Here is a 21,139-nt window from a genome sequence, read left to right on the forward strand (position 1 = left end):
ATTCATTGCATTTGCTATACATAATCAGCTTGGTAAGAAAAACAATTTTAGAAAACATACAAGGTAGCCCAAATAGTAAACTTCATTGGGAAAGTGAATCCAGACAGCTGAAACTATACATTCTTCAATTATAGCCTGTATTGGATAACTACAAATGGTAACTGACAAACTGACCATAATCTGAGACTTCAGAATAACATTTAACAGTTCAATATGAAATTAGTTACCAAGAAGAAGAATTTTTTCCTCGGGTGAATTATCTCAGATTACTAAAAGATATTTAATCTATATCAATCTGGAGTTTCAAACCAGTTATGAACTTGCACACATCCTATAAAATGTGAAAACAGATTGGTGCACTAGTTTCTGTAGTTGGAACTCAGAAACAGCATCTCTAAGATCCACCTTTCATTTAGAGAAAAAACTATACAAAATGGCATTAAACATGATTCCATTGGACTAGCTAAACTGTTTTGTCCTTGTTTTATGTTCATTAAGGTATCTTTCCGCTATTGCAGCATGCATTGCAGCACCAATTGGGAGAACATTTTCATCAATCATAAAGTAAGGGGAATGTCCTGAATGAATTGATCCAATTGTCTCATTCCTCATTCCTATATAAAAGAATGCAGCAGGAATAACTTCTGTGTAGAAAGCAAAGTCTTCTGCTCCCATCATTGGGGCCACTAACTTTATATTCTGCGGACCTACAATATCAGCAGCAACTCTGAATACATGATTGTTCATTCTTTTGTCGTTGACAGTTGGAGGATAAAATTGATCTTCCTTTTCAAAGAAATCTACAACTGCAGTGCACCTATGGACAGCAGCCTGTCCTAAAATAACCTGTTATCACAAAATCGATCAGGTCCATATTAGGAATGAAATAAAGAAATTATTGAAGCTTGAGCCAAATTTGGAAATCAAATTATTCACTAAACATATATTCATTAGCATATTTCAGCATCACTGCATCATTGCTGATCTGTAAAAACGAGGAAACAATAAGATATTGCACAAAATAACCATTTTGGACAGGTCTTCCAAAGCTAGTCGCAACAAAATACAGACATAGACTTGTAGGATTCTATACATTGTTTTTGAGAGTGATATCATGAGCACACACCTCTTCTATTCTCTGTCTGAGTTTGTAAAAGCTATCATTTGAGAAAGCCCGAAATGTACCACCAATAGTAACAGAATCCGGAATAACATTGAGTGCACCACCTCCATTAAATGCAGCGACAGATACTACCTGTAACATGGAACACAAATTCAATTAAAAGTTATTCTTAAGTTCCAATCTAGCTTTCTAATTATCAAATCTCACAACTTTGCGAAACTTAACTGCCATATTTCTTGAACCACACCAGAGGAATCTAATATAATGTTGCTCTATTTCATGAATAGGAATGTGTAATGTACATTTCATGGCATGGTTCCTACAAGTAGCAAACTACTCAAATCAAGCCACTTCATATGTGTAATAGTGGATACTGAAATCAGTGAACTAAGTTACTTTCGCAAAGCATGCAAGAGGCAGCTTGACACAGATCTTCCCTAGAAAATGTACTTGGCAATGGTGGAAATCTAAGTGGGGATCTTGTATCTTTTGTTGCAGTGAAATATATAATTAGATTGTTCAGGTTATCAACAAATGGAAAGCAATTGTAGAGATGAGCCCCATTTATTTTCTAATACCCATTGCAAAATAACAGTGGGGAGCAATGCTTATGGTTACAGCATATCCATCTCATGAATATAGCACATATTAACCATTTCTGTTTCCAAAAGTATAGAGTTTAGCATGTTTCAATCTTGGTCGCTACTCATCGGTTTTGAGTTCAGGCCTTCTTTAAGAACAACTTCAGCACAAACTTCTCTTTAAGGTGAATAGTGGGACTTGAATGAAACTATACATGGGTTTATTAGCCTTGCTTTAGTTAGATATGTGATAGGATTTTTCACTTGCTGCTTTTCTTTTAGCTTAGGATTTGGAATAAGGGACTATAATTTCCTTTTAATTTCTCTACAAAATATTAACTTCTATGATTTATTGAGAGAACTCGTTTTTATGTGTTTCAAATTTGAAAAGAATCCTACTGGAGGATCAGAAGCCATTTAGGAAGTTACAAAACAAAACTACTTTGATCTATGTTATCACGTGTGTAGACAAACTGGTTAAAAAGCCAACATAGAGTCTGCCAGCAGAAGAGTGCGCCTACTTGATGCGTGGTAATGTATTAAACTAAAAGAAAAATCCCTCCAAAGGAATTCATATTCAGTTGGTCATAACTTTAACATCTTACTGAAAAGCTCTACATGTAAAGTTATCAAACAGATGTGGCACCAATCCTATAAAGGCCAGTGATTGATTTGAAAAAGCTTTTAGACTTCTATCAATTGGATTTGTATAAGGGATGCTGAATTTTTTTATGGTTTATTTCTGCAGTCTGGAAAGATTCAAACCATGTATAATTCTGTTTGAAGATAGTAAGGAATCAGTTGTTCATTACTATACATGATTCCAATCTTGGATGGGCCTTGTAAGAAACTTGACTAATTTGGCCCTTGATTTGCTTTGTACCCTTGAGTCTTGATTCTTAATGTAATTGTTAGTTGTTTTAAATTGTTTTTCTGATTCTATTATTCCTAATGTTTTGTGTTCATGAATTCATAAGGCATGGTTGTAAGCTAAAAATGATACATACACCCTAATGACCAACTTGTATGCTCGTGTCCAATGGATATATAAATACAAGGCAGTAAGGTGTATATGTATGATGGTTAAGGACTTAATGACTTCTATCACAGACATGACACCTTAACTGATGGATACACCAAATTCCATACCACTGAATATGGACCCTTATCAGTGCATACGTGCCTTTTTCCCAAGGCCTAAAATGTTTTCTCAAGGTGTAGGCATGTAGTCTCATATCTCTTGTGCTTATGTTATATACTATTCTTTCAAAGTTTCTTTCTCTTGAATTGTACATTCGCTTGTTTTATTGAGTTATGAGGAGACTGCAATATAGGATTTTGAAGTTTCTGATTAACAGACCTCAGGGTAGAAAAGTTTACTAAGTTAACCACCAATCTCTTTTTTATTTAACAAGCCTTGTGGCACAGTGAGAATTAGTAAGAATAGTTGGTTGAGGAAGCATTAGGTGAGCAACTCCCTCTAAAGTTTGGATGATGTTATATACCACTGGGGATATTGGTAGTCTTCTCATAAGGCTCTTCTTACAAAATTTTAGATCAATTCACAAAGGATTTGACTGTAGTATAGACATTGATATGAAAAGAATTAAATTCGTGTGATGGTTAAATATAGATTTTTTCTTCTTGTGTTTTGCTTGTGTTGCCTCTTTCATGTATACGTGATGAAGATGCCATTTGATGTCTCAACCTGCTTTCTTAAACAATGCCTTCAATTTTGGAAAAGTAAAACTTGATCTCACATCTAACAGCACTCTCTTGTAATAATGGATGGGAGAGGCATAAGGTTGATTTTTGCTTGAACCTCTTGCTTTCACAAAGTGGTAGTAAAGTTAAATCAAGAGGTGGGTAACACCAAACCACTCAATTTTGGCAAAAACCAAAATCCAAGGGTTCTGGTAGCACTCTCTGAGAAAAGGAGGGAGAAGGGTCAGTGTTTGCTGCTCTACCATATAATAGAACTAATACTTGAATTAATGACAGAAATAACAATGCATATGAGATAGATTAATGTATATCTTTGTTCACACATGAAGTTATTATAGAACTAGTCTAGAGATGGTCAACCAAGTGCTAGACTACTTTTCTTGACTACACAAAGGCTTTTTAAATGACTCGATGTTGTCAAGTAGAACACGAGTCTACTGGCTGACTCCTATAACTACCTGAAAGTCAACAAATGATTAATATATAGTTGGATATAATCATATGAGAAAAACATAATTGTATGTTGACTATATCATCTCCTAGCCCTGGCAACCCACCCCCAAAAGAAAAGTCATCTTCCAAACAACAAAGAAAACAAGTAAATATTAAGTAACATTAGGCAAGGTTTTACAAATGTGAAACTAAATTGTAGATGATGTCAAACCTTGATGTTCATGCTTCCCACTAGCAAACAACTAACGAAGAAAATTGGAACTACATGCAAAGCATAAATAGAACCAACACATCCAGAACACATGCCAATGTAAGGAGAATGCTTCACCAATGCCCATATATTTTAAGAAACTATGCCTAAGGACCTGTTGTGACGTATTCACACATCGCCCCATTACAAATGGGGACCCCTACTTTTTTTGCTTTCTGGGGTTTGCTTTCTAGGTGTTTAGGGTTTGTCTGTTAGCCTTTGCATTTTGAGTGTCGTTAGGGGATCAATAGGATGGTAGGCTTTGCTTGAGCCAAGAGAGTCAGCAGGTGCCCCAGAATTAGGGTTTCTTTGAGAGTCTTCTTTAGGGCTTGGTTTTGCTCTTGTTGCTAATTGTGTCTTGCTTTGTGAGTGGGTATCATCCTTGAAGGTTTGAGTTAGGTCGAGTTGGTGAGTGATGAAGTCTGGAATGTCATCCTGATCTTCAAATGCCCTGAAATTTGGCTAAGTCTGGAATGCTCTGATCTTGAAATTTGGCTAAGTCTGGAATGTCCTGATCCTGAAATTTGATGAAGTCTGGAAAACTGAAGAATCCTCCAAAAACTAGATTTTGCAATATAACTCTTGGAGGTCCGAAACCACTCTCAAACATCCTGAAAGTATATATGGAATATAACTTAAAGTATAAGAAATGTCACTTATACTTAAATGTTATATTCCATAAAATGATCCTGACGGAGAGTTCAAAAAGTCAAATTTCGCTCCTGACCCTTCCAAAGGGTCCAAAGCGAATTTCGCTGCTGACCCTTCCAAAGGGTCCAGAGTGAAATTCTCCATAAGACATTCTACTTTGACCAAAACCTAGAACTAACGCATTCCCAGGCTTGAATGAAGGAAAATGCGCTTGTTTGAGTGAAGAAATGTGAAAATGAAGTCAGGATCTTAGCCAAGATTAGGAATTTCGCTCCTAACCCTTCCAAAGGGTCCAGAGCGAAAATCTTTATAACTCTTGTTTTCCTCCTTATTTTGGCTAGGCATTGGCTTGATGGGAGATGAATGGGTATGTTTTGCCTTCAGAGGGAGTTTGATTGATTTTGAAGAACAAGATTTTGGCCAAATGGAGAATTTCGCTCCTGACCCTTCCAAAGGGTCCAGAGTGAAATTCATCATAAACCTCATTTGCTACCTTGTTTGACCTTGAAACCTTCTTCCTCGGGTGGAAAATGATCTAAGTTTGCTTCTTGAAGTGGTTTGAAGTTTGAAAAGTGAGTAATCTAGCCTAGAATGAGATTTTCGCTCCTGACCCTTCCAAAGGGTCCAGAGCGAAAATCTCTATAAGAGACATTTCTTGCTTGGTTTGGTCAAATTGAGGTGTCCAAGACATGATGAAAGGAAGAATGAACATATTGAAATCCTTGGGCATGTTTAGAAGTTGTGAAAATGAAGGATTCTGGCTAGGAAAGGAAATTTCGCTCCTGACCCTTCCAAAGGGTCCAGAGCGAAATTCCTTGTAAACCTATTTTTAGCCTTTCTTGGACATGAAACTTTATTCCTAGCATAGTGAAACATGAAATCCTACCTTGCAAATAAGTTTCAAGTTGATAAAATGAAGATTTTTGGTCAAGATTGAGAATTTCGCTCCTAACCCTTCCAAAAGGGTCCAGAGCGAATTTTCTCAAAACTTCTTTTTGCTATCAAAGTTTTGCTAAGTCAAGTGTGGGATAAGGTAAAATCAAGAAGGAATTGCCCCTGGGAGTGACTTGAAGTTGCAAGAAATCATGAAAGATGAAGGAATTGAGCCTAGAAGAGATTTTCGCTCCTGACCCTTCCAAAGGGTCCAGAGCGAAAATCCTCAGAGTCATCTTTTCTTCCAAATTTTGGACAAAACTAAACTTAGACAAGGGTGTGAGAAGGCATTTGGTTTGCCTTAGAGTGGATTTTGGTTGCTAAGAAGGAAAGTTTTGAAGCCTAATGAAAATTTCGCTCTTGACCCTTCCAAAGGGTCCAGAGCGAAATTTCTAAATTCTCCTTTTTCCTTGCAATTTAGGACATGATTTTGGTTTTCATGACTTGGAGAGGAGTGAGGCAAGATGTTCTATGCCTTGGAGGTGATTTGAAGATGAAAGGATGGGAAAATTGCCCTAAAACCTGATTTTCACTCCTGACCCTTCCAAAGGGTCCAGAGCGAAAATCCTAAAACCTATGTATTCCTTTCAAGTTTATGCTAAGACAAGACTAGACCAAGGTAGAAATTGCCCTTGAGACCACCTTTGAGTTGATGTTGGCTTCCAAAAGTGATGATTCTAGGTCAGGGGAAGATTTTCGCTCTTGACCCTTCCAAAGGGTCCAGAGCGAAAATCCTAAAATCCCTTATTTTGCCTTGCAAAAACAAATCAAACTTGGATTGGGTGAAAGAAGAGGACTATTTCCTAGCCTTGAGAGGTGGATTCAAGATAAAATGGAGGAGGAGTAAGCCCAAGCAAAGAAAATCGCTCCTGACCCTTCCAAAGGGTCCAGGGCGAAATTCACATTTTTCACCTAATTTACTCATGTGAAATGCTAAAATTTGAAATGCAAGACTTTGATTGGGTCAAAACAAACATGAGCTCGCCTTCCGGAAGATTTTGGAGTCAAGAAAACAAGGTACTCAAGTCTTAATTAGAAAAATCGCTCCTGACCCTTCCAAAGGGTCCAGGGCGAAATCCTTGAAAACACCTATTATTCACCTTGTTTAGGCTAAGTTGAAGGCAAATTGCAAAATTGTGATGGCAAACCTAGGTTGTGAAGATTTTTATTCATGAAGCAAACAAGCGTAGATGAGAGGTTCAAATAAGCCTTGAAATAATTTAAGCCTCTATCACTTTGAATATTTTAATTCTTAAGGAAAATGAAGATTCATCAAGCCTTAATCAAGCTTTAACATTCCCTAAACTAGCCTATAGTCTTTCACTAAATTTGCCTATTAGAAGACATTTGGAAGACTAAAACAAGTTCGCATAAATTAAGGCATTCATAATTTGATTAATTAATTTTTAGGCCTTGAAATAAATGAAAAAATCCACTTTTGAGCTTTGGAATTAATTTAAAAAATTAAAAATTATGCTTGAGCGCTCAAAAATCATTATTGTGCCTTTACAAACAAGTCGGCCATCCTTTGAGAGGAGTTTTATTTTATTTTATTCCCTATTTGCCAAGTCGGCCTTGAGGGAAATCAAGGTGAGTGCCCTATATAAGGGAGGTGTATTTTAACAAATTCAAATCATTCTTTCATTATCTCTCACGCGAACTTGAAGAGCAGATTTGGAGGTGCGAAATTGAGCAAGTTGGAGGATAATTTCCAGATTTTGGAAGGTGTTTTAAGGCGAATTTCCAGATTTTGAGAAGCTAGTTGAAGGCGAAATTCTTTTTGAAGGCTGATTGAAGCTTAATTCATCCAAAGGAGGACCTGAAATTCAGATCAAACGTCCTTGTCCAGCAAATTCTCATCTCCCTTCATTCATTTTCCAAGGTTGATAGCTAAAAATTCAAGGAAGAGGTATGAAGAATCAGATTCTTGAAATTTTTATTCAAAATTTAGTTGGATTTTCCATAGTAATCCTTTGGAAAATGTAAGTCTTGTACAATCTGATTTTAATTTAATTTAAGTCTTGTACAATCTGATTTTAATTTAATTTGAAAATTCATAATTCTTAGATTTATCATCATTTTCAAATTAATATTTAGTTATTTCCTTGAAAGGTCTTGAATCCTATACCTTAAGATATTATGCTCAAACCCTAACTTTAAGCTTTTGTGTAGGTATCAAATGACAACCTCCACAGGACCAGACCAAGACAAGGACGACCTTCTCCAGTCCGGCATCATCAAGGATGGCCTTCTCCAGCCCAGCATCATCAAGGACGGCCTTCTCCAGCCTAGCATCATCAAGGACGACCTCTTCCAGTCCAGCATTCGAAGGAAAGGTACACCATCCATCCTGCACATCGAAGACAAAGGAAGTTAAAGCAAGGGTTCGTTGAAGAAGCAGACAGTTTCAGAAGAGTTAATTAAAGCTAGCTTCTCAGCAACATCAAATTGAATATCTACCAAGTTACAAGTGTCAGACAAGGTGGCATCCCAGTCATCACTCCTCCAGTCGGATCGGTCCACCTCAGCATGTCCAGATTCAATGTACCTGACTCATGGGAGATGGCACCAACTTTGATGTACCTACCCCGGCTATCCATTGGTCGAATATTCCAGAGAAGACATGTGTCCAAATAATGCAATTATTTCATTGGTCAGAATTAAGTTTGTTGTAACAAACCCTAATTAGGGTTTTCATTATAAAATCTCGGCCATTGATCTCAAATTGATCTAAGCCATTGAATTGTATTGTGGGCACTATATAAGCCCTAGCTCCTCATTTGTAAAGGCTAATAGTTAGTGAATAATAGCTAATAGTTAATAGTTAGTAATAGAGGCCAGAATAGTAGAATAGCAATTAGAGTAGATTAAGAAGAGAAGGCAAGACATTGTTGCCTTAATTGTAAAGACTTCTTTTCATTGAAGATATGGTGGAATATGTTGTTTCTTTGCAATGTGCACGGTCTCTTGTTGAATCTTCATTTTTTATGATAGATGATTAGATTGAGTGAAGAAAATTGTTGAATGCACCTGTGTGGAATCTGCCTAGTCCATACCACTAGCCTCTTACTGATGGTAAGTGCGCCCTGCGTGGTCAACTGGCATAAAATGAGCTTAATCTTAAGTCGTTACACGTCTATTGTTCATGCATTATCTTGAATGGTGATCATTGTTAGATGGTGTACGATTTGAACATATTGGAAGCATCCCTTAGAAGATCGCATTGAGTTGGTGTTGAATTGATCAACCTGATGGTGAGACCCAGCCCAGTAGGACTCCACCTAGTCATTCATCCATCTTCTCGCATCCTAGATAGTAGAGTAGACTTCCTGAACCCTGCATCTTTTGCCATTTGTTTGTCTTCCAGTTAGTGAATAGGACTTGTGATTCCAGCAAATTAGACGTTCAGGTCATCAAGTGTAAGTCCCCTTGTGATTCCAGCAAAATCACATCATACCACAAAGAGCTTATCCACGAGTAGAGAACCTACATACAAGAACCTTGAAGCTTCTCCGATTGATCCTTCTGCGATATCTTCAACATTCGGGAGCTTTACTCAAGAGAGGATAAGGTACCTCTGGGTATTTTATTTTGTGTTTGGTCGTGTACAAAATACACATCAACAGGACCAAACCAACAAGGAATCCCATTTGAAAGTATATTGGAGTCTAGAAAGGCTTCAAACCAATTGGACGTTTTTCCAATTAGTATTGTAGGTATTGGAAAGAAAGCCTCATCAAAAAATCTTTGTTAAGGATCCCCATACTCCATGAATGTGCTTTCATCCAATTCACCAACTTGTAGAAATGATTCTCTTTCTGCCCATTTGAAATTTTGAAGAAGAGCCAATTATAAAAGAACAAATAGTAGCCCATAATGACCATACAACTAAATGGTTTGCATCCTAGAAAATATAAACTAAAGCATTGAAAGTTTAAGCTATTCATATACCAACAGTAGATCATACGATAAGGACAACATGAACAGGTCATACAGTATTAACAGAAAAACACACAAGCCATATGGCAAGAAAAGATTATAGTTGATTGAAAAAACTTACAAATCATATAGCGAAATTTCCATCAAGAGGGGCTGATTGTGTCTGATGACCATATCATATGAGGACTATCGTTAGTTGTACAATGAAAACGATTCAACTCTGGACATATGGTAGAGTGCAATGAGGGAGATCATATGGAAGAGGTAGAAGAGAGAAGATGTATGACAGACGTAGAAAAAAAATCATACATCATCAATGAATGGAGGTCGTATGGTGGAGAAACCAGATGTTTTAAATTTATTGTAGATATTATCTACTAGTAGTATGGTATGAACATTAATAGGAGAGGAGGGTTGTATGATGACATAAGAGGATCTTTAATATATAATTTTCTAATATTTGTCTTTTTAACCCAACACAAGCTTTAACTTTTATTATTATTTTTCTATTTTTTATGTGGATCCCCACTTTTTATTTTCCATTTTGACTTGCAATAACTTTTTTCCTTTTTTTTGTTTGACCTACAATATCGTATTTTTTTGTAAATTTCCTATGATATATGTTCTGATCTAACTTCAATGTCATGTCAAAATATGCAACATGAGTATGGTCCTTTCTAACATTTATTATCACAAAAAAATATTTGAATGCTCCAAGTCAAATTTTTTTAACATTATTATTTTAAGATGTACCTTCATTAATTTTGAATTTTTTCGTGGATTGGATGCCTCTGCTAGAACCAAAACAACCAACTTTTACAAATCTTGTACTGTGTCCAACATGCATAAGCTATCCAACTCTTCAACATTGTTTTTCAATGACTTTTCTCCACTGATCTTCATGGCTTTAATAAATTAAAATTAGATCGAAATACTTCACAGTCCTCCATTTACCAATGAAACAAGCCACAATGAGAATCCGTTCTATCTTTCAAACATCACTGCAATTCCAAAATTCATTTGGCATTTGGCTCCACTGAACCTTGATCTTTCTTTTCTATCCAAACTTCTTCAAAGTCTGAATCTGATGAATCTAAGGAATCCATGGAAGTTGCTTCCTCAATTATTGCTTGGTTTTTCAAATCAATTACATATTCCTGGCCATTGTTTTCAATGGAGCATTATTTTTCAGTTGTGGTTGGTTCTTGCTGCTACCAACCAAATTCGACCCAACAATGCATCGTAAGGTTTTTTTGGTAATGAGATTGCCACAAAAATTTATAAAACATTTTGAGTTCCAATGATTATCTTTTGGACCATGAAAACTCCAAGCACTTTGATATCTTGCTGATCAACACCCACTAGTTGAAAAGTTAGAGGCCAAATGGTTAGCTTGCCCACACTTCTCCAAGTGTCTTTAGGAGTATGTTCACAGCAGAATCACCATCAGCAATTGCATTAGTGAAATTCCTTCCAACGATATAAATGTGCACGACCATCAGTTCTTTGCTATGTTAGCTTTTGATAACAAAGGATTGGTCACTTGGTCTCCTGGCAATGGAGATTAGGTTATTAGATCTTCATTCTCTCTATATTATAATTGGGCCATATCATGTAATGTCTCATTCTTTCTACATATATTATTGATCATAACATTTCAAAGTTTAGGAATGCTTTGTAACAAATCCACTACTTTAACTAGTATGGTAGTTTGAAGTACTTGCCTTGTAATATTTGTACCAAATTGTAATTGATTTGTTACCATAATTGCATTTGCATTTGAGAGGCATCGTTCATTAGCCATAGCATTCTCCATTTCAATTCTTGCTTCAAGAAGTCTTTCATTTTTTGTATATGGATCTAAGTACATAGCCTTCTTTTCTTGGGCTCAAGCAAGGCCGATACTTCATTATGCCTTTCTACATCAATCATGTTGATACTAGCCGCCTTCTTTAAACATTCAGCATCTTCATAGTCTCTAGTTCTGCACTGTTTGCATAGTAATCCCATAGCATTCCTTTTGTAGTTTCTTGCAAAATGTGCCCATTTTATAGCATTGTCAACATTGTACAATGGGACAACCTTTAGAGTTATTGTATCCAAATTCGATGTCCCATTCTTGATTTTGGTAGCTTCCTAGCAATGCATTATTATGCATCTTTTGTGGAGTGCTAGGTGGGGTGAACTATTCTCCTTGTGTGGAGAGCACTTACATGCTCCTACTCATCAAATTGTAAGGTTACTCTTTGATTGAATGGCTCACAACCCAACAAATATCACAAAATATTTTTCTAGGGCAATTGTTTTTTGTGACCTTCATCTTTGCATTCTATGCATCATAACTCTTCGTTCTCTCTACCAGTTTCTTTTTCTACCTTTAATTCTTTCACCATCCGCATCATATCGCTTCTCAAGGCTTGCATGGTTTTAGATTCATTATTGTTGTTGTCATCTTTGTTAATGCATGATAGCTTCGGTAAGATAAATGATTGAATGAGAGATAAATGAAGTCTCTCATTCAATCACTTATCCTATCGATAATTATGATAAAAACCTTCAAGAAATTAATCCTTCACTTGATAACCATTCTTCATTTGTATATAATTAATATACTTACTTCAATCAAATGCTTAATATCGATAATCATCCCACAGCATTATTTGTGTTCACCGATTACTAAATCGGGCTAACCAATGCAATCCGATTTATATCGGTTAACATATTTAATAGTAAACAAATGATTATCGAATTAACCAAACACTGATTAGTATCGGGTGCTAATATAAACTGACACCGATTAATATCGGGTTATATGTGCACCGATTAATATCGGGTGGCAAAGTAAAGAAGCACTGATTGCTTTCGGACTGTTAAAGTTAAGCATACACCGATAGTTATCGGTTGTTAAGATAAACATATACCGGTTGGCATCAATTGTTAATATACACCGTTTGTTATTAGTTAGCAAAGGGGCACGATCAAGTAATGTCTTGATCAGTCATGACCGGTCAAGGCATTGCTTGATTGTACCCAGCTTGCTATATATATATCAAATGGCATTTGTGAGAAAGGACATCAAAATTAATAAATGCTCCTCTCACCTGCCATACAAAAGAAGATAGTCAGATTTATATTTTAAATCAGTAATACATAAAAACAAGATATTATCAACTAGAATATAACTTGCATATTGAATGTAAATTGAACATTATTTAACATGGTATCAGAGCTATAGTTAAATCGAACCTGAGGCTGTTCAATTTTGCGGAAAATTCAAATCAAGCATATATTCAACATCACAATTCTTTCAATGGATAGCGCTATCAGATTTGAAGACAGACTTGAAGGAGGTGATGACTTCTCAGCATGGAAGTTCAGAATTCAAATGATTCTAAAAGAAAATAAAGTCGAATCATTTGTAAAAACTGAAACTGCAGAACCTGAGACTGAACTTGACAAAACAACTTGGAGAGAGGGAAATGAAAAGGCTATTAAAATCATAGTTGATGGGGTAAGAAACAATATTATGCCCATCATAAGGAAACATGAAACAGCCTTCAACATGTTCAAAGCACTTGAAGATGCATTTGAGATATCTAATGCCAGTAGAACCTTGGCTTTAAAAAGAGAAATAAATCACATAGCCATGATCAAAGGAGAATCAGTCAATGCCTACTTCATGCGAATATCTGCCCTAAGGGATGAACTGGCAACCCTTGGATGTGAGATCCTGTTGACGTGTATTTTGTACACTATCAAACACAGAATAAAATACCCAAAGGTACCTTATCCTCTCTTGAGTAAAGCCTCTGAATGCTAAAGATATCGCAAAAAAGGATCAATCAGGGTGACTTCAAGGTTCTTCGTTGTAGGATCTCTACGTGTGGATAAGCACCAGTGGTCATTGCAAATGTTGTTTCTTCAAGGGGCCTTACGTTTTCGATCTGCAGGAATAGGATTTTCCTAAAGCTAACAGGTTCTCAAAAAAGATCAAAAGATAGGGTTTGCAAGAGATGAATTCTAATCTAATCCTAAGAGTGACTCAATGTAGACTAGACTTGGTAAGATTCTACCAATTTCAATATTGCCAAGGAATTACAACTCTACTGGAATTGATGCGATCTTCTAAGGTGATTAGTGATTTTCAAATCATCAAGAATTATAGATACTACCATAAAGATACATATCAATAGTTCAATAATGACTGAAGGTTCAAGCAATCTAGATATCTCCAGTTGACCACGCAAGGCGTCCTCACAATCAGTAAGGAGCTAGTGGTTTGGAATGTGAATCTCACCAAAGATCAAGCACAACACTTAGTCCTTCGAAGTTAAATACTACTTCGACTGAGAATGATTCAAGAAAGTAAACAACCATGAAGATAGCCACAAGAATTGCAATAAAACACCATAACTTCAATATTTTATTGATCTCAAAGCCAAAATAGACAACAATTGTTTGAAATTCTTTCTTCACTACTTAATCTTGCTACAAAATAACTTTCTTCTCTCCAAAGCTCTAACTATCTATCTCCTTAATATCTAATCTCTAATCATCTAATAACAAAATGAAAATGAGTGAGGATATATATAGCATCCTCAATTACAATGAACGGCCCAGATCAAAAGAAGATCAATGGCTAAGATTCTGACACCTAAACCCTAATTAGGGTTTTTTACAAAAAGTCCCCTTTTTAGTTGAACACTATTAAATGCATAGCCAAATATTTAATTGGCACAAAAATCGAGGAAACATAGACCAATGCTAATTAAGATGCCACATCATTCTATAACAACCGTTCTTCTAGAACCTTATTCCCCTTCTAATGTTCTTTCTTAGCATACGCAACGAATCTGGACACAATTCCTTCAATCTCAGCAATAGGAATCTCGGGAAGATTCCTCATTCGCTCCTCCAAGTAGATAACCTGATCAAAGGCAGTGAGAAGAGCAGCTTCCCATCCAGGTTCGAGTTCTTTGATCTTCTCAATCAGGTGCATAGTAGTGAACATTAGATCTCGTTGCTCATCTGTGATGACATTCTTATCTTTGCAAAAGATGACCTTGACTCTCTCTTCCAACTCTTGGAGGTACACATTCGTCTCAACTTCGATCCTCCTACCAAGAATGGTACATAACACCTCAAACACCTTATCCTGAATTGGATGGATGACACCTTCAACTTGATTGCATTTGGTGCTGATGTCCTCAAAAAGAACCTCTTTCATCTGGAGTAGAGTTGACCACTAAAGTAAATTATGAGCTCCTCCATCCATTATCTTTTCTTGTGCTAGGATCTTCCTTGGTGTTTTCCTGATTACTTGTAGAACAGGAATGATAACATCTTTAGTGTGAGCGAAAGCGGCTACAGTTATCATTAGATTGTGGACGATCTCAAGGACCTGGATAGCTCGGTGGATTGTCTTCATCATTCTTGTTGTAAATTCAACAGCTACCGTGTGGGATTTGTCAATCCAAGAGCTCATAAGCTGGACCAAGCTCTTGACTCTTTCTGCCTCGCCAACTGATTCGAGGGGAAGTGCTTGCACAGGAGACACTGCTGGATCCTGACGTCCCAAGGGTTGATTGAGATGACTAAAGTAGCCTCTCCAAGCACCGACTTCTCTCTCAAGCTTTCTATTCTTTTCCATTTCTTCCTTAAGCTTGTCTTTAAGTGCTTCAAATGAATCGGTTGCCTCATCCAGTGCCTGTTCAGCAGTGAGGGGACCAAGCTCAAATGTTTCTACATCATACTCATCTGCAAGGATTTCACCTTCATACTTGTCCACTACTGGTGTAGCTATCTGCAATTTCCTAGATCCTGCCTCGTCTGTGATCATTTTGGACATCTTGGTGGCCTTCTTCTCCGTTACCTCTTGAGAATTCCCTATAAGACTCTCTAAGTCAATCACATCCTCTTCATCTTCAATCACAATCACCTTTGTCAATCTCTCCTTTAACCAATCCGGAATGGCGGATCTTGTCTCTCTAACTTGTATTTCCTTAAGCAATGGTCCATCTTCTCGGAGAGGGGATGTTGCTTCATCATCATTCTTCTCTTCATGTAGCTCATCAACTTGGGGAGATTGACTTGATGAATGCTGAAGTGCCTGCCCCTTTTCAGGTTTATCATTTTGTACCATCGACTCCATAGATTCATCAACCTCAGGCACCGTCTTCTCTTGTCCCTCAACTTGACTTTGTCTTTTTTCCATGTCGAGAAGATGTGCCTGATGAGCGATCTCGATTGGCCTCTTGCTTCTTCTTGGAAGGTTCTCTTTTCTCAAGTCTTTCTTTCCTCTTTGCGCCTCTAGGATGAGAATTGCCTTCACTTGCGCTTGCTCCTCCTTCTTCTGGTCTTTCCTCCAAAGTAAAAGTCATTGGTATGTTCTGTTCTCTTAACTTTTGATGTTGCACATCCACCCATCTGCGAGTACATGACAAAACTGGGGCCATCAAAGCTCTCAAGTCCGAAATCTCAGGCTCGCTCCAATCTATCTTCACTGCTTTGTCTTCTCTGTCATAGGATGACTGGAGATGTCTGCCACTGTCCTGAGCTTGATCGGCTACTCTGTAAACTTTGCATTTCCTAATGAAATCTAAAGGTAATCTGGAATGCATCTTTCTTTTCACTTCTAAATCACTTGAGAGATTCATCCAAAAGTCCTCTACCTGAAAATCGTGTTTGTACTTCTTGCCAATTGTCTCCTCCATATAACCATGAGGATCAAAATTCTCCCTCGAGGCAAAGAATGTGAATGAATATAAAGCCAGCTCCTTCTCTGCATCCTCCGAGGCTTGAGTATTAGGACATACCTCAACTGAATTCCCCAATATGATGGGCACGGAAACTCCATTTCCATGCTTGTGTCTGAATGTCTTGCCATAAGCTGCCAATTGTCTGGTCACCTCAAGTAGTACTATCCTGTTTGTCGGATACCTCGGCAACATGTAGGGAGGTGAAGGACACCCATGAACTCTGATATATGTAAACTTTTGAAACTGGATGAACCAAGCACCATACCTCTTCACAAGCTCCTGTGCATCCAGAGATAGTCGATTGTGAATCCCACCTTGCAATATCCTAGTGATGTTCATCGTGAAGGTGTCATTGACTAACTTGTAGTCGCCTCTAGGAGGATGATGCAAATGAACATAAGAACCACAAACTCTCACTTCTCCGGGTCCTCTTCTGATCACTCTATGAGGTAGCCCTGCATATTTGAAACTCCTGATCAAGGCATATATGACGTATGAGCTCATGTGGAACGACTTGGTAGGCTTTAGTCTCCTCAACTGCACATCCAGGCAATGGCTAATAATTCTGGCCCAATGAATCGTTCCTTTCCCTTGGACAATCACTTGAATGAAGTAGAACATCCATTTCTCGAAATAGAAGGCTTGAGGAGCCCCTGTAACTCGATTTAGCAAAGTTATCAAATCTCTGTACTCCTCCTGGAAGTCGATCCTATGTGGTGTGTTGGGAATCTTGCTCAGGCGAGGACGACTTTTGAGCAACCAATTCTTATTGATGAGATTCAGGCAAGTGTCGGGATCATCCTCATACATTGACCTAGCTCCTTCTAGGCTTTTGTAAATCATTTCTTTATGCTCTGGAAGATGGAGAGCTTCACTTATAGCCTCCTCTGAAAGGTAAGCCAAGGTGTTCCCTTCCTTGGATATGATCGATCTTGATTGTGAGTCATAATGGCAGGCACACTCGATCATCAGCTCATGACACTGGACTACTGGAGGGAAACCGGCCGCCTTGATGATGCCACTTTCAATTATTCTCTTTGCGACAGGTGATGGTTTGCCAATGTAGGGGACCTCTCGAAACTTCTTCACATTGAAGTTTCCCAAGTTGGTATCTCCGATATTGCTCCATTTGGACACGATCCTGGTCTCCAATTCTTCATTCTTCTGATCTTCCTTCATGAGAGCTGGACGACTAGTAGATGCTCCCGCCTTTGGAGTCGCCATCTTGACACCTATATAACATTTCACAATTAGTTCTTAGGCATTATATCTTGAAGCGTAGAAATTAAGACTCCCAAAAGGAAGATAAAAGATATTAATTTAGGAAACTTCATGATAGGTCTTGAGTTATCATTTCCTAATTAACTACACCGAACTTGGGATTTTCAAAACAAAGTTCAAAATTCAAAGCTTCAACAATGGAATAGGATGATCTCGCCATACCTCCTCTTGAGTACTAACTCTAAGAAATGATGCAAAAATAGGTGAAATTCGCTAGGGAAAACGTAGATCAAAGCTCTCCTTGAATAAAATGCGCCTCCTTTAGCTTTCACAAGAATCAATCCCACCTCCTTCTAGCCTCCAACACTTGAAATAAATTCGCCCCAAATAGACCAGATTTCGCACTTCCTTCTTGCTTTCCAAATTTGCACTTGAAGTAATGAGTGAATGATTGATTAAACTTGATCAAAGCACCCCTATTATATAGGGCGCTCACCACTTTGCTTCCCCATAGGCCGACTTGGCAAAATAGGCTAAAAAAAATAAATAAAATTGCAAAAAGGAGGGGCCGACTTGGCAAAATAAATAAAAATAAGATCTCAAGCGCTCCATTTTCAATTTTAATTTAATAAAAAAAATTAATTTTAAATGCCTTTACAATAAGAATTTGATTTTTTTTTTTTAAAGGCTCAAAATTAATTTATTAAATGCCAATATGTCCTTTATTAAATGGCAATTTAATTTATTTTTTTTTTCAAATACTTCGAAGTTAGCAATTTTGACATCTAATGCAATTTGGAGGATATTAATGCTCAAATATGGTAAAAATAAAGGATGCTACTAACTTCGCCTTGGACCCTTGGCAAGGGTCAGGAGCGAACTCTCAATTTTGCTCTTGCATTCCTCATTTTTCTTGCCCAAAACTTCATCTAGGCATTTAAATGGCATTTCTAATTGGAGTTGTGAGTTTGATTTCATTTGATCTCTAGGAGGAAAGTGCCTTTAGGACTTTTTCGCCCTGGACCCTTAGAGAGGGTCAGGAGCGATTTCTTCAATTTAGGTTAGGACCATCGAATTTTGGAGGCAAATCCTTGTTCATCACGTTTTGGAGGACTCTTCCACCTTAGCACAACCTTGCCTTAGCACAATCTTAGAGGGGAAGTTGTTGATTTTGTAAATTTCGCCCTGGACCTTCAGAGAGGGTCAGGAGCGATCTTGAGTCTTTTTGCACAAATTCTTGATCTCTTCAACTTCAAATTACCCTCAAGGCGTAGAACATCATACTTCACTCCCTTTTGAGTCTTAGAAACAAAAATATCATCTCGAAATGTAAGGTAAATGGGCATACTTGGAAATTTCGCCCTGGACCCTTGGAGAGGGTCAGGAGCGATTTTCCCTATTGTCATCAAAATTTGCACTCCTTTCATCTCAGTTCCACTCCAAGGCATTTCAAACATCGCATCTACCTTGTGCCTAGGCTTAGCTTCCCCCAATTTTGAAGAAAAAGGATGGATATTAGGTTTTTTGCCCTGGTCCCTCAGAGAGGTTCAAGAGCGATTTTGCAATTTCAAGCTTATCCATCCTTTGTTAGCCCTCCAAATTATCTTCAACGGGCAAAACACACCTTCTTCCATTCATTTCAATCACAAAACTTGTTTTGTCCTTGCAAGAAAATTGCACTTTTAGAATCTAGCTCCGGACCTTCAGTGAGGGTCAGGAGCGCTTTTGCAAACTTAAGTTATTTTCTTTCACCTTTCCCTTTGAAATCACCTTGATAAGGAAGAACTTTCCTTTTCATGCTATGAATAAATCTTTAAGCCAAACAAGTGATAAAATAATGTGTCTTCCAAGAAAATCGCTCTGGACCTTCAGTGAGGGCCAGGAGTGCTTTCTTTGCTTCTTGGCATATTTCCTTGTTCTTTAGACTCCCAATTGCTTCTAAGGTATAAAACATCATCTCTTCCTCTTATCCAAGTCAGGTTTTGCCTCAAAATTTCAAACAAAGAGGAGAATCTTGAAAAAACGCCATGGGCCTTCAGTGAGGGTCAGGAGCGCCTTTTGTTTTTTGGGTTGATTTCCTCCTTTGTTGACCACTCAAATTATATTCAACGGATAGAACATGCTTTCCTTGATCTCTTCCAATCATAAAATCACTTTGATCCTGCAAGAATAGTGTAAGTTTGAAAATCAAGCTCCGAACCTTTAGTGAGGGTCAGGAGCGCCTTTTGCCATCATGATCAGATTGTTTCACTTTTCATCTCGAAACTCCTTGGCCAAGGAAGATGTTATCTTGTTTCATGCTATGAATAAATTCTCATGTCCCAAAAGGTCACAAGATGATACATATAAAGAAAATCGCTCTGGACCTTCAGTGAGGGTCAGGAGCGATTTTTCACCTTTTGGGCAAAACACCTTCAATTCATCATCTTCGATCAAGTTTGGATACTTTATTATGCTTATTTCATCTTCTACCATGCCTTTGATGTCTCAATTTGATCAAACAAGGCCCAGAATGACTCAAATAAGTTTTTTCGCCGTGGACCTTCAGAGAGGGTCAGGAGCGATTTTGAAGATTCCAACAAGATCCTCCATCATTTCGAGTTAAAACTCTTTCAGGCGGGTGGAGAAAGTCATTCGTTTTCTATTCATGCTTACCACTTGGTCCTTTTTCACTGCAAGATGAGGGAATTCAAAATTTCGCCCTGGGCCCTCAGCAAGGGACAGGAGCGATTTTTCCCTTAACCTTCAAAATTCACCATTTTCATGCCTTCAAATTTTCAAAAGCATCAAACCACGTCCAATCGTCCCTCCAGGAGACCCTGCACAAAACAATTTAGAAAAGTTAGTGACAAATATGCCTTCAATAACATTTTCGCCCTGGACCCTCAGCAAGGGACAGGAGCAATTTTATCCTTTCTGGCTAATCCATCCAAAATTTAAGTCTCCAATCACTTCACAAGGCAGAGTTAGGTCATTCTCAAGGCCAGGAACCAGTTAGCAAGCCTATCAAAAACAAGAAATTGCACTTAGGATGAATTTCGCCCTGGGCCCTCAGCAAGGGACAGGAGCGATTTTTGTGTTTCAGGCATCATCTTACCTCCAAAATTTGATCAAAACTTACCTAGGCAAGAACACACAATTTCACCTTCAAAATGCTAACATTTAGACAAAATTTGGATTTTCACCCCCAAAAACCCTGATTAAACCTAACCTGAGACCTATTTAACTCCCCTGGAAGACTTACCTTATTTCAACAATCTCAACTCTTCGGGAGGACACTTAATAACTTTCAAAATTTGATTGGACTCTGCTTGACTAACATCAGAAGAAACCCCTAAGGCTTAGCCCTAGCCCAGACAAACCACTCACTCACTCAAAACCCTAAAAGCAGAGAGAAGAACAGGCAAAACAAAAGCAAAAAAGAGGGGGTCCCCATTCTAATGGGGTAATGTGTGAAATGGTCACAACAGATCCAAAGCAAAGAATTAACACTCATTGCTCTAGA

The 21,139-nt window shown here is 37.7% G+C and overlaps 1 protein-coding gene across 1 annotated transcript in view; it reads right to left on the bottom strand.

Annotated features, from left to right (window-relative positions):
• Window positions 1–214: 214 nt before the first annotated feature.
• LOC131068772 (IAA-amino acid hydrolase ILR1-like 1) overlaps window positions 215–21,139 on the bottom strand; it is a 42,594-nt gene continuing 21,669 nt past the window's right edge. The window contains exons 4-5 of the mRNA XM_058004035.2: window positions 1,127–1,255; window positions 215–846 (exon numbers count right to left, since the gene is read on the bottom strand). Coding sequence (XP_057860018.2) covers window positions 460–846; window positions 1,127–1,255 — 516 coding nt within the window. The 3' untranslated portion in view covers window positions 215–459. The remainder of the gene's footprint in view (window positions 847–1,126; window positions 1,256–21,139) is intronic.

The sequence above is a fragment of the Cryptomeria japonica genome, chromosome 11 (assembly GCF_030272615.1).
Source record: "Cryptomeria japonica chromosome 11, Sugi_1.0, whole genome shotgun sequence".
Classification (NCBI taxonomy): domain Eukaryota; kingdom Viridiplantae; phylum Streptophyta; class Pinopsida; order Cupressales; family Cupressaceae; genus Cryptomeria; species Cryptomeria japonica.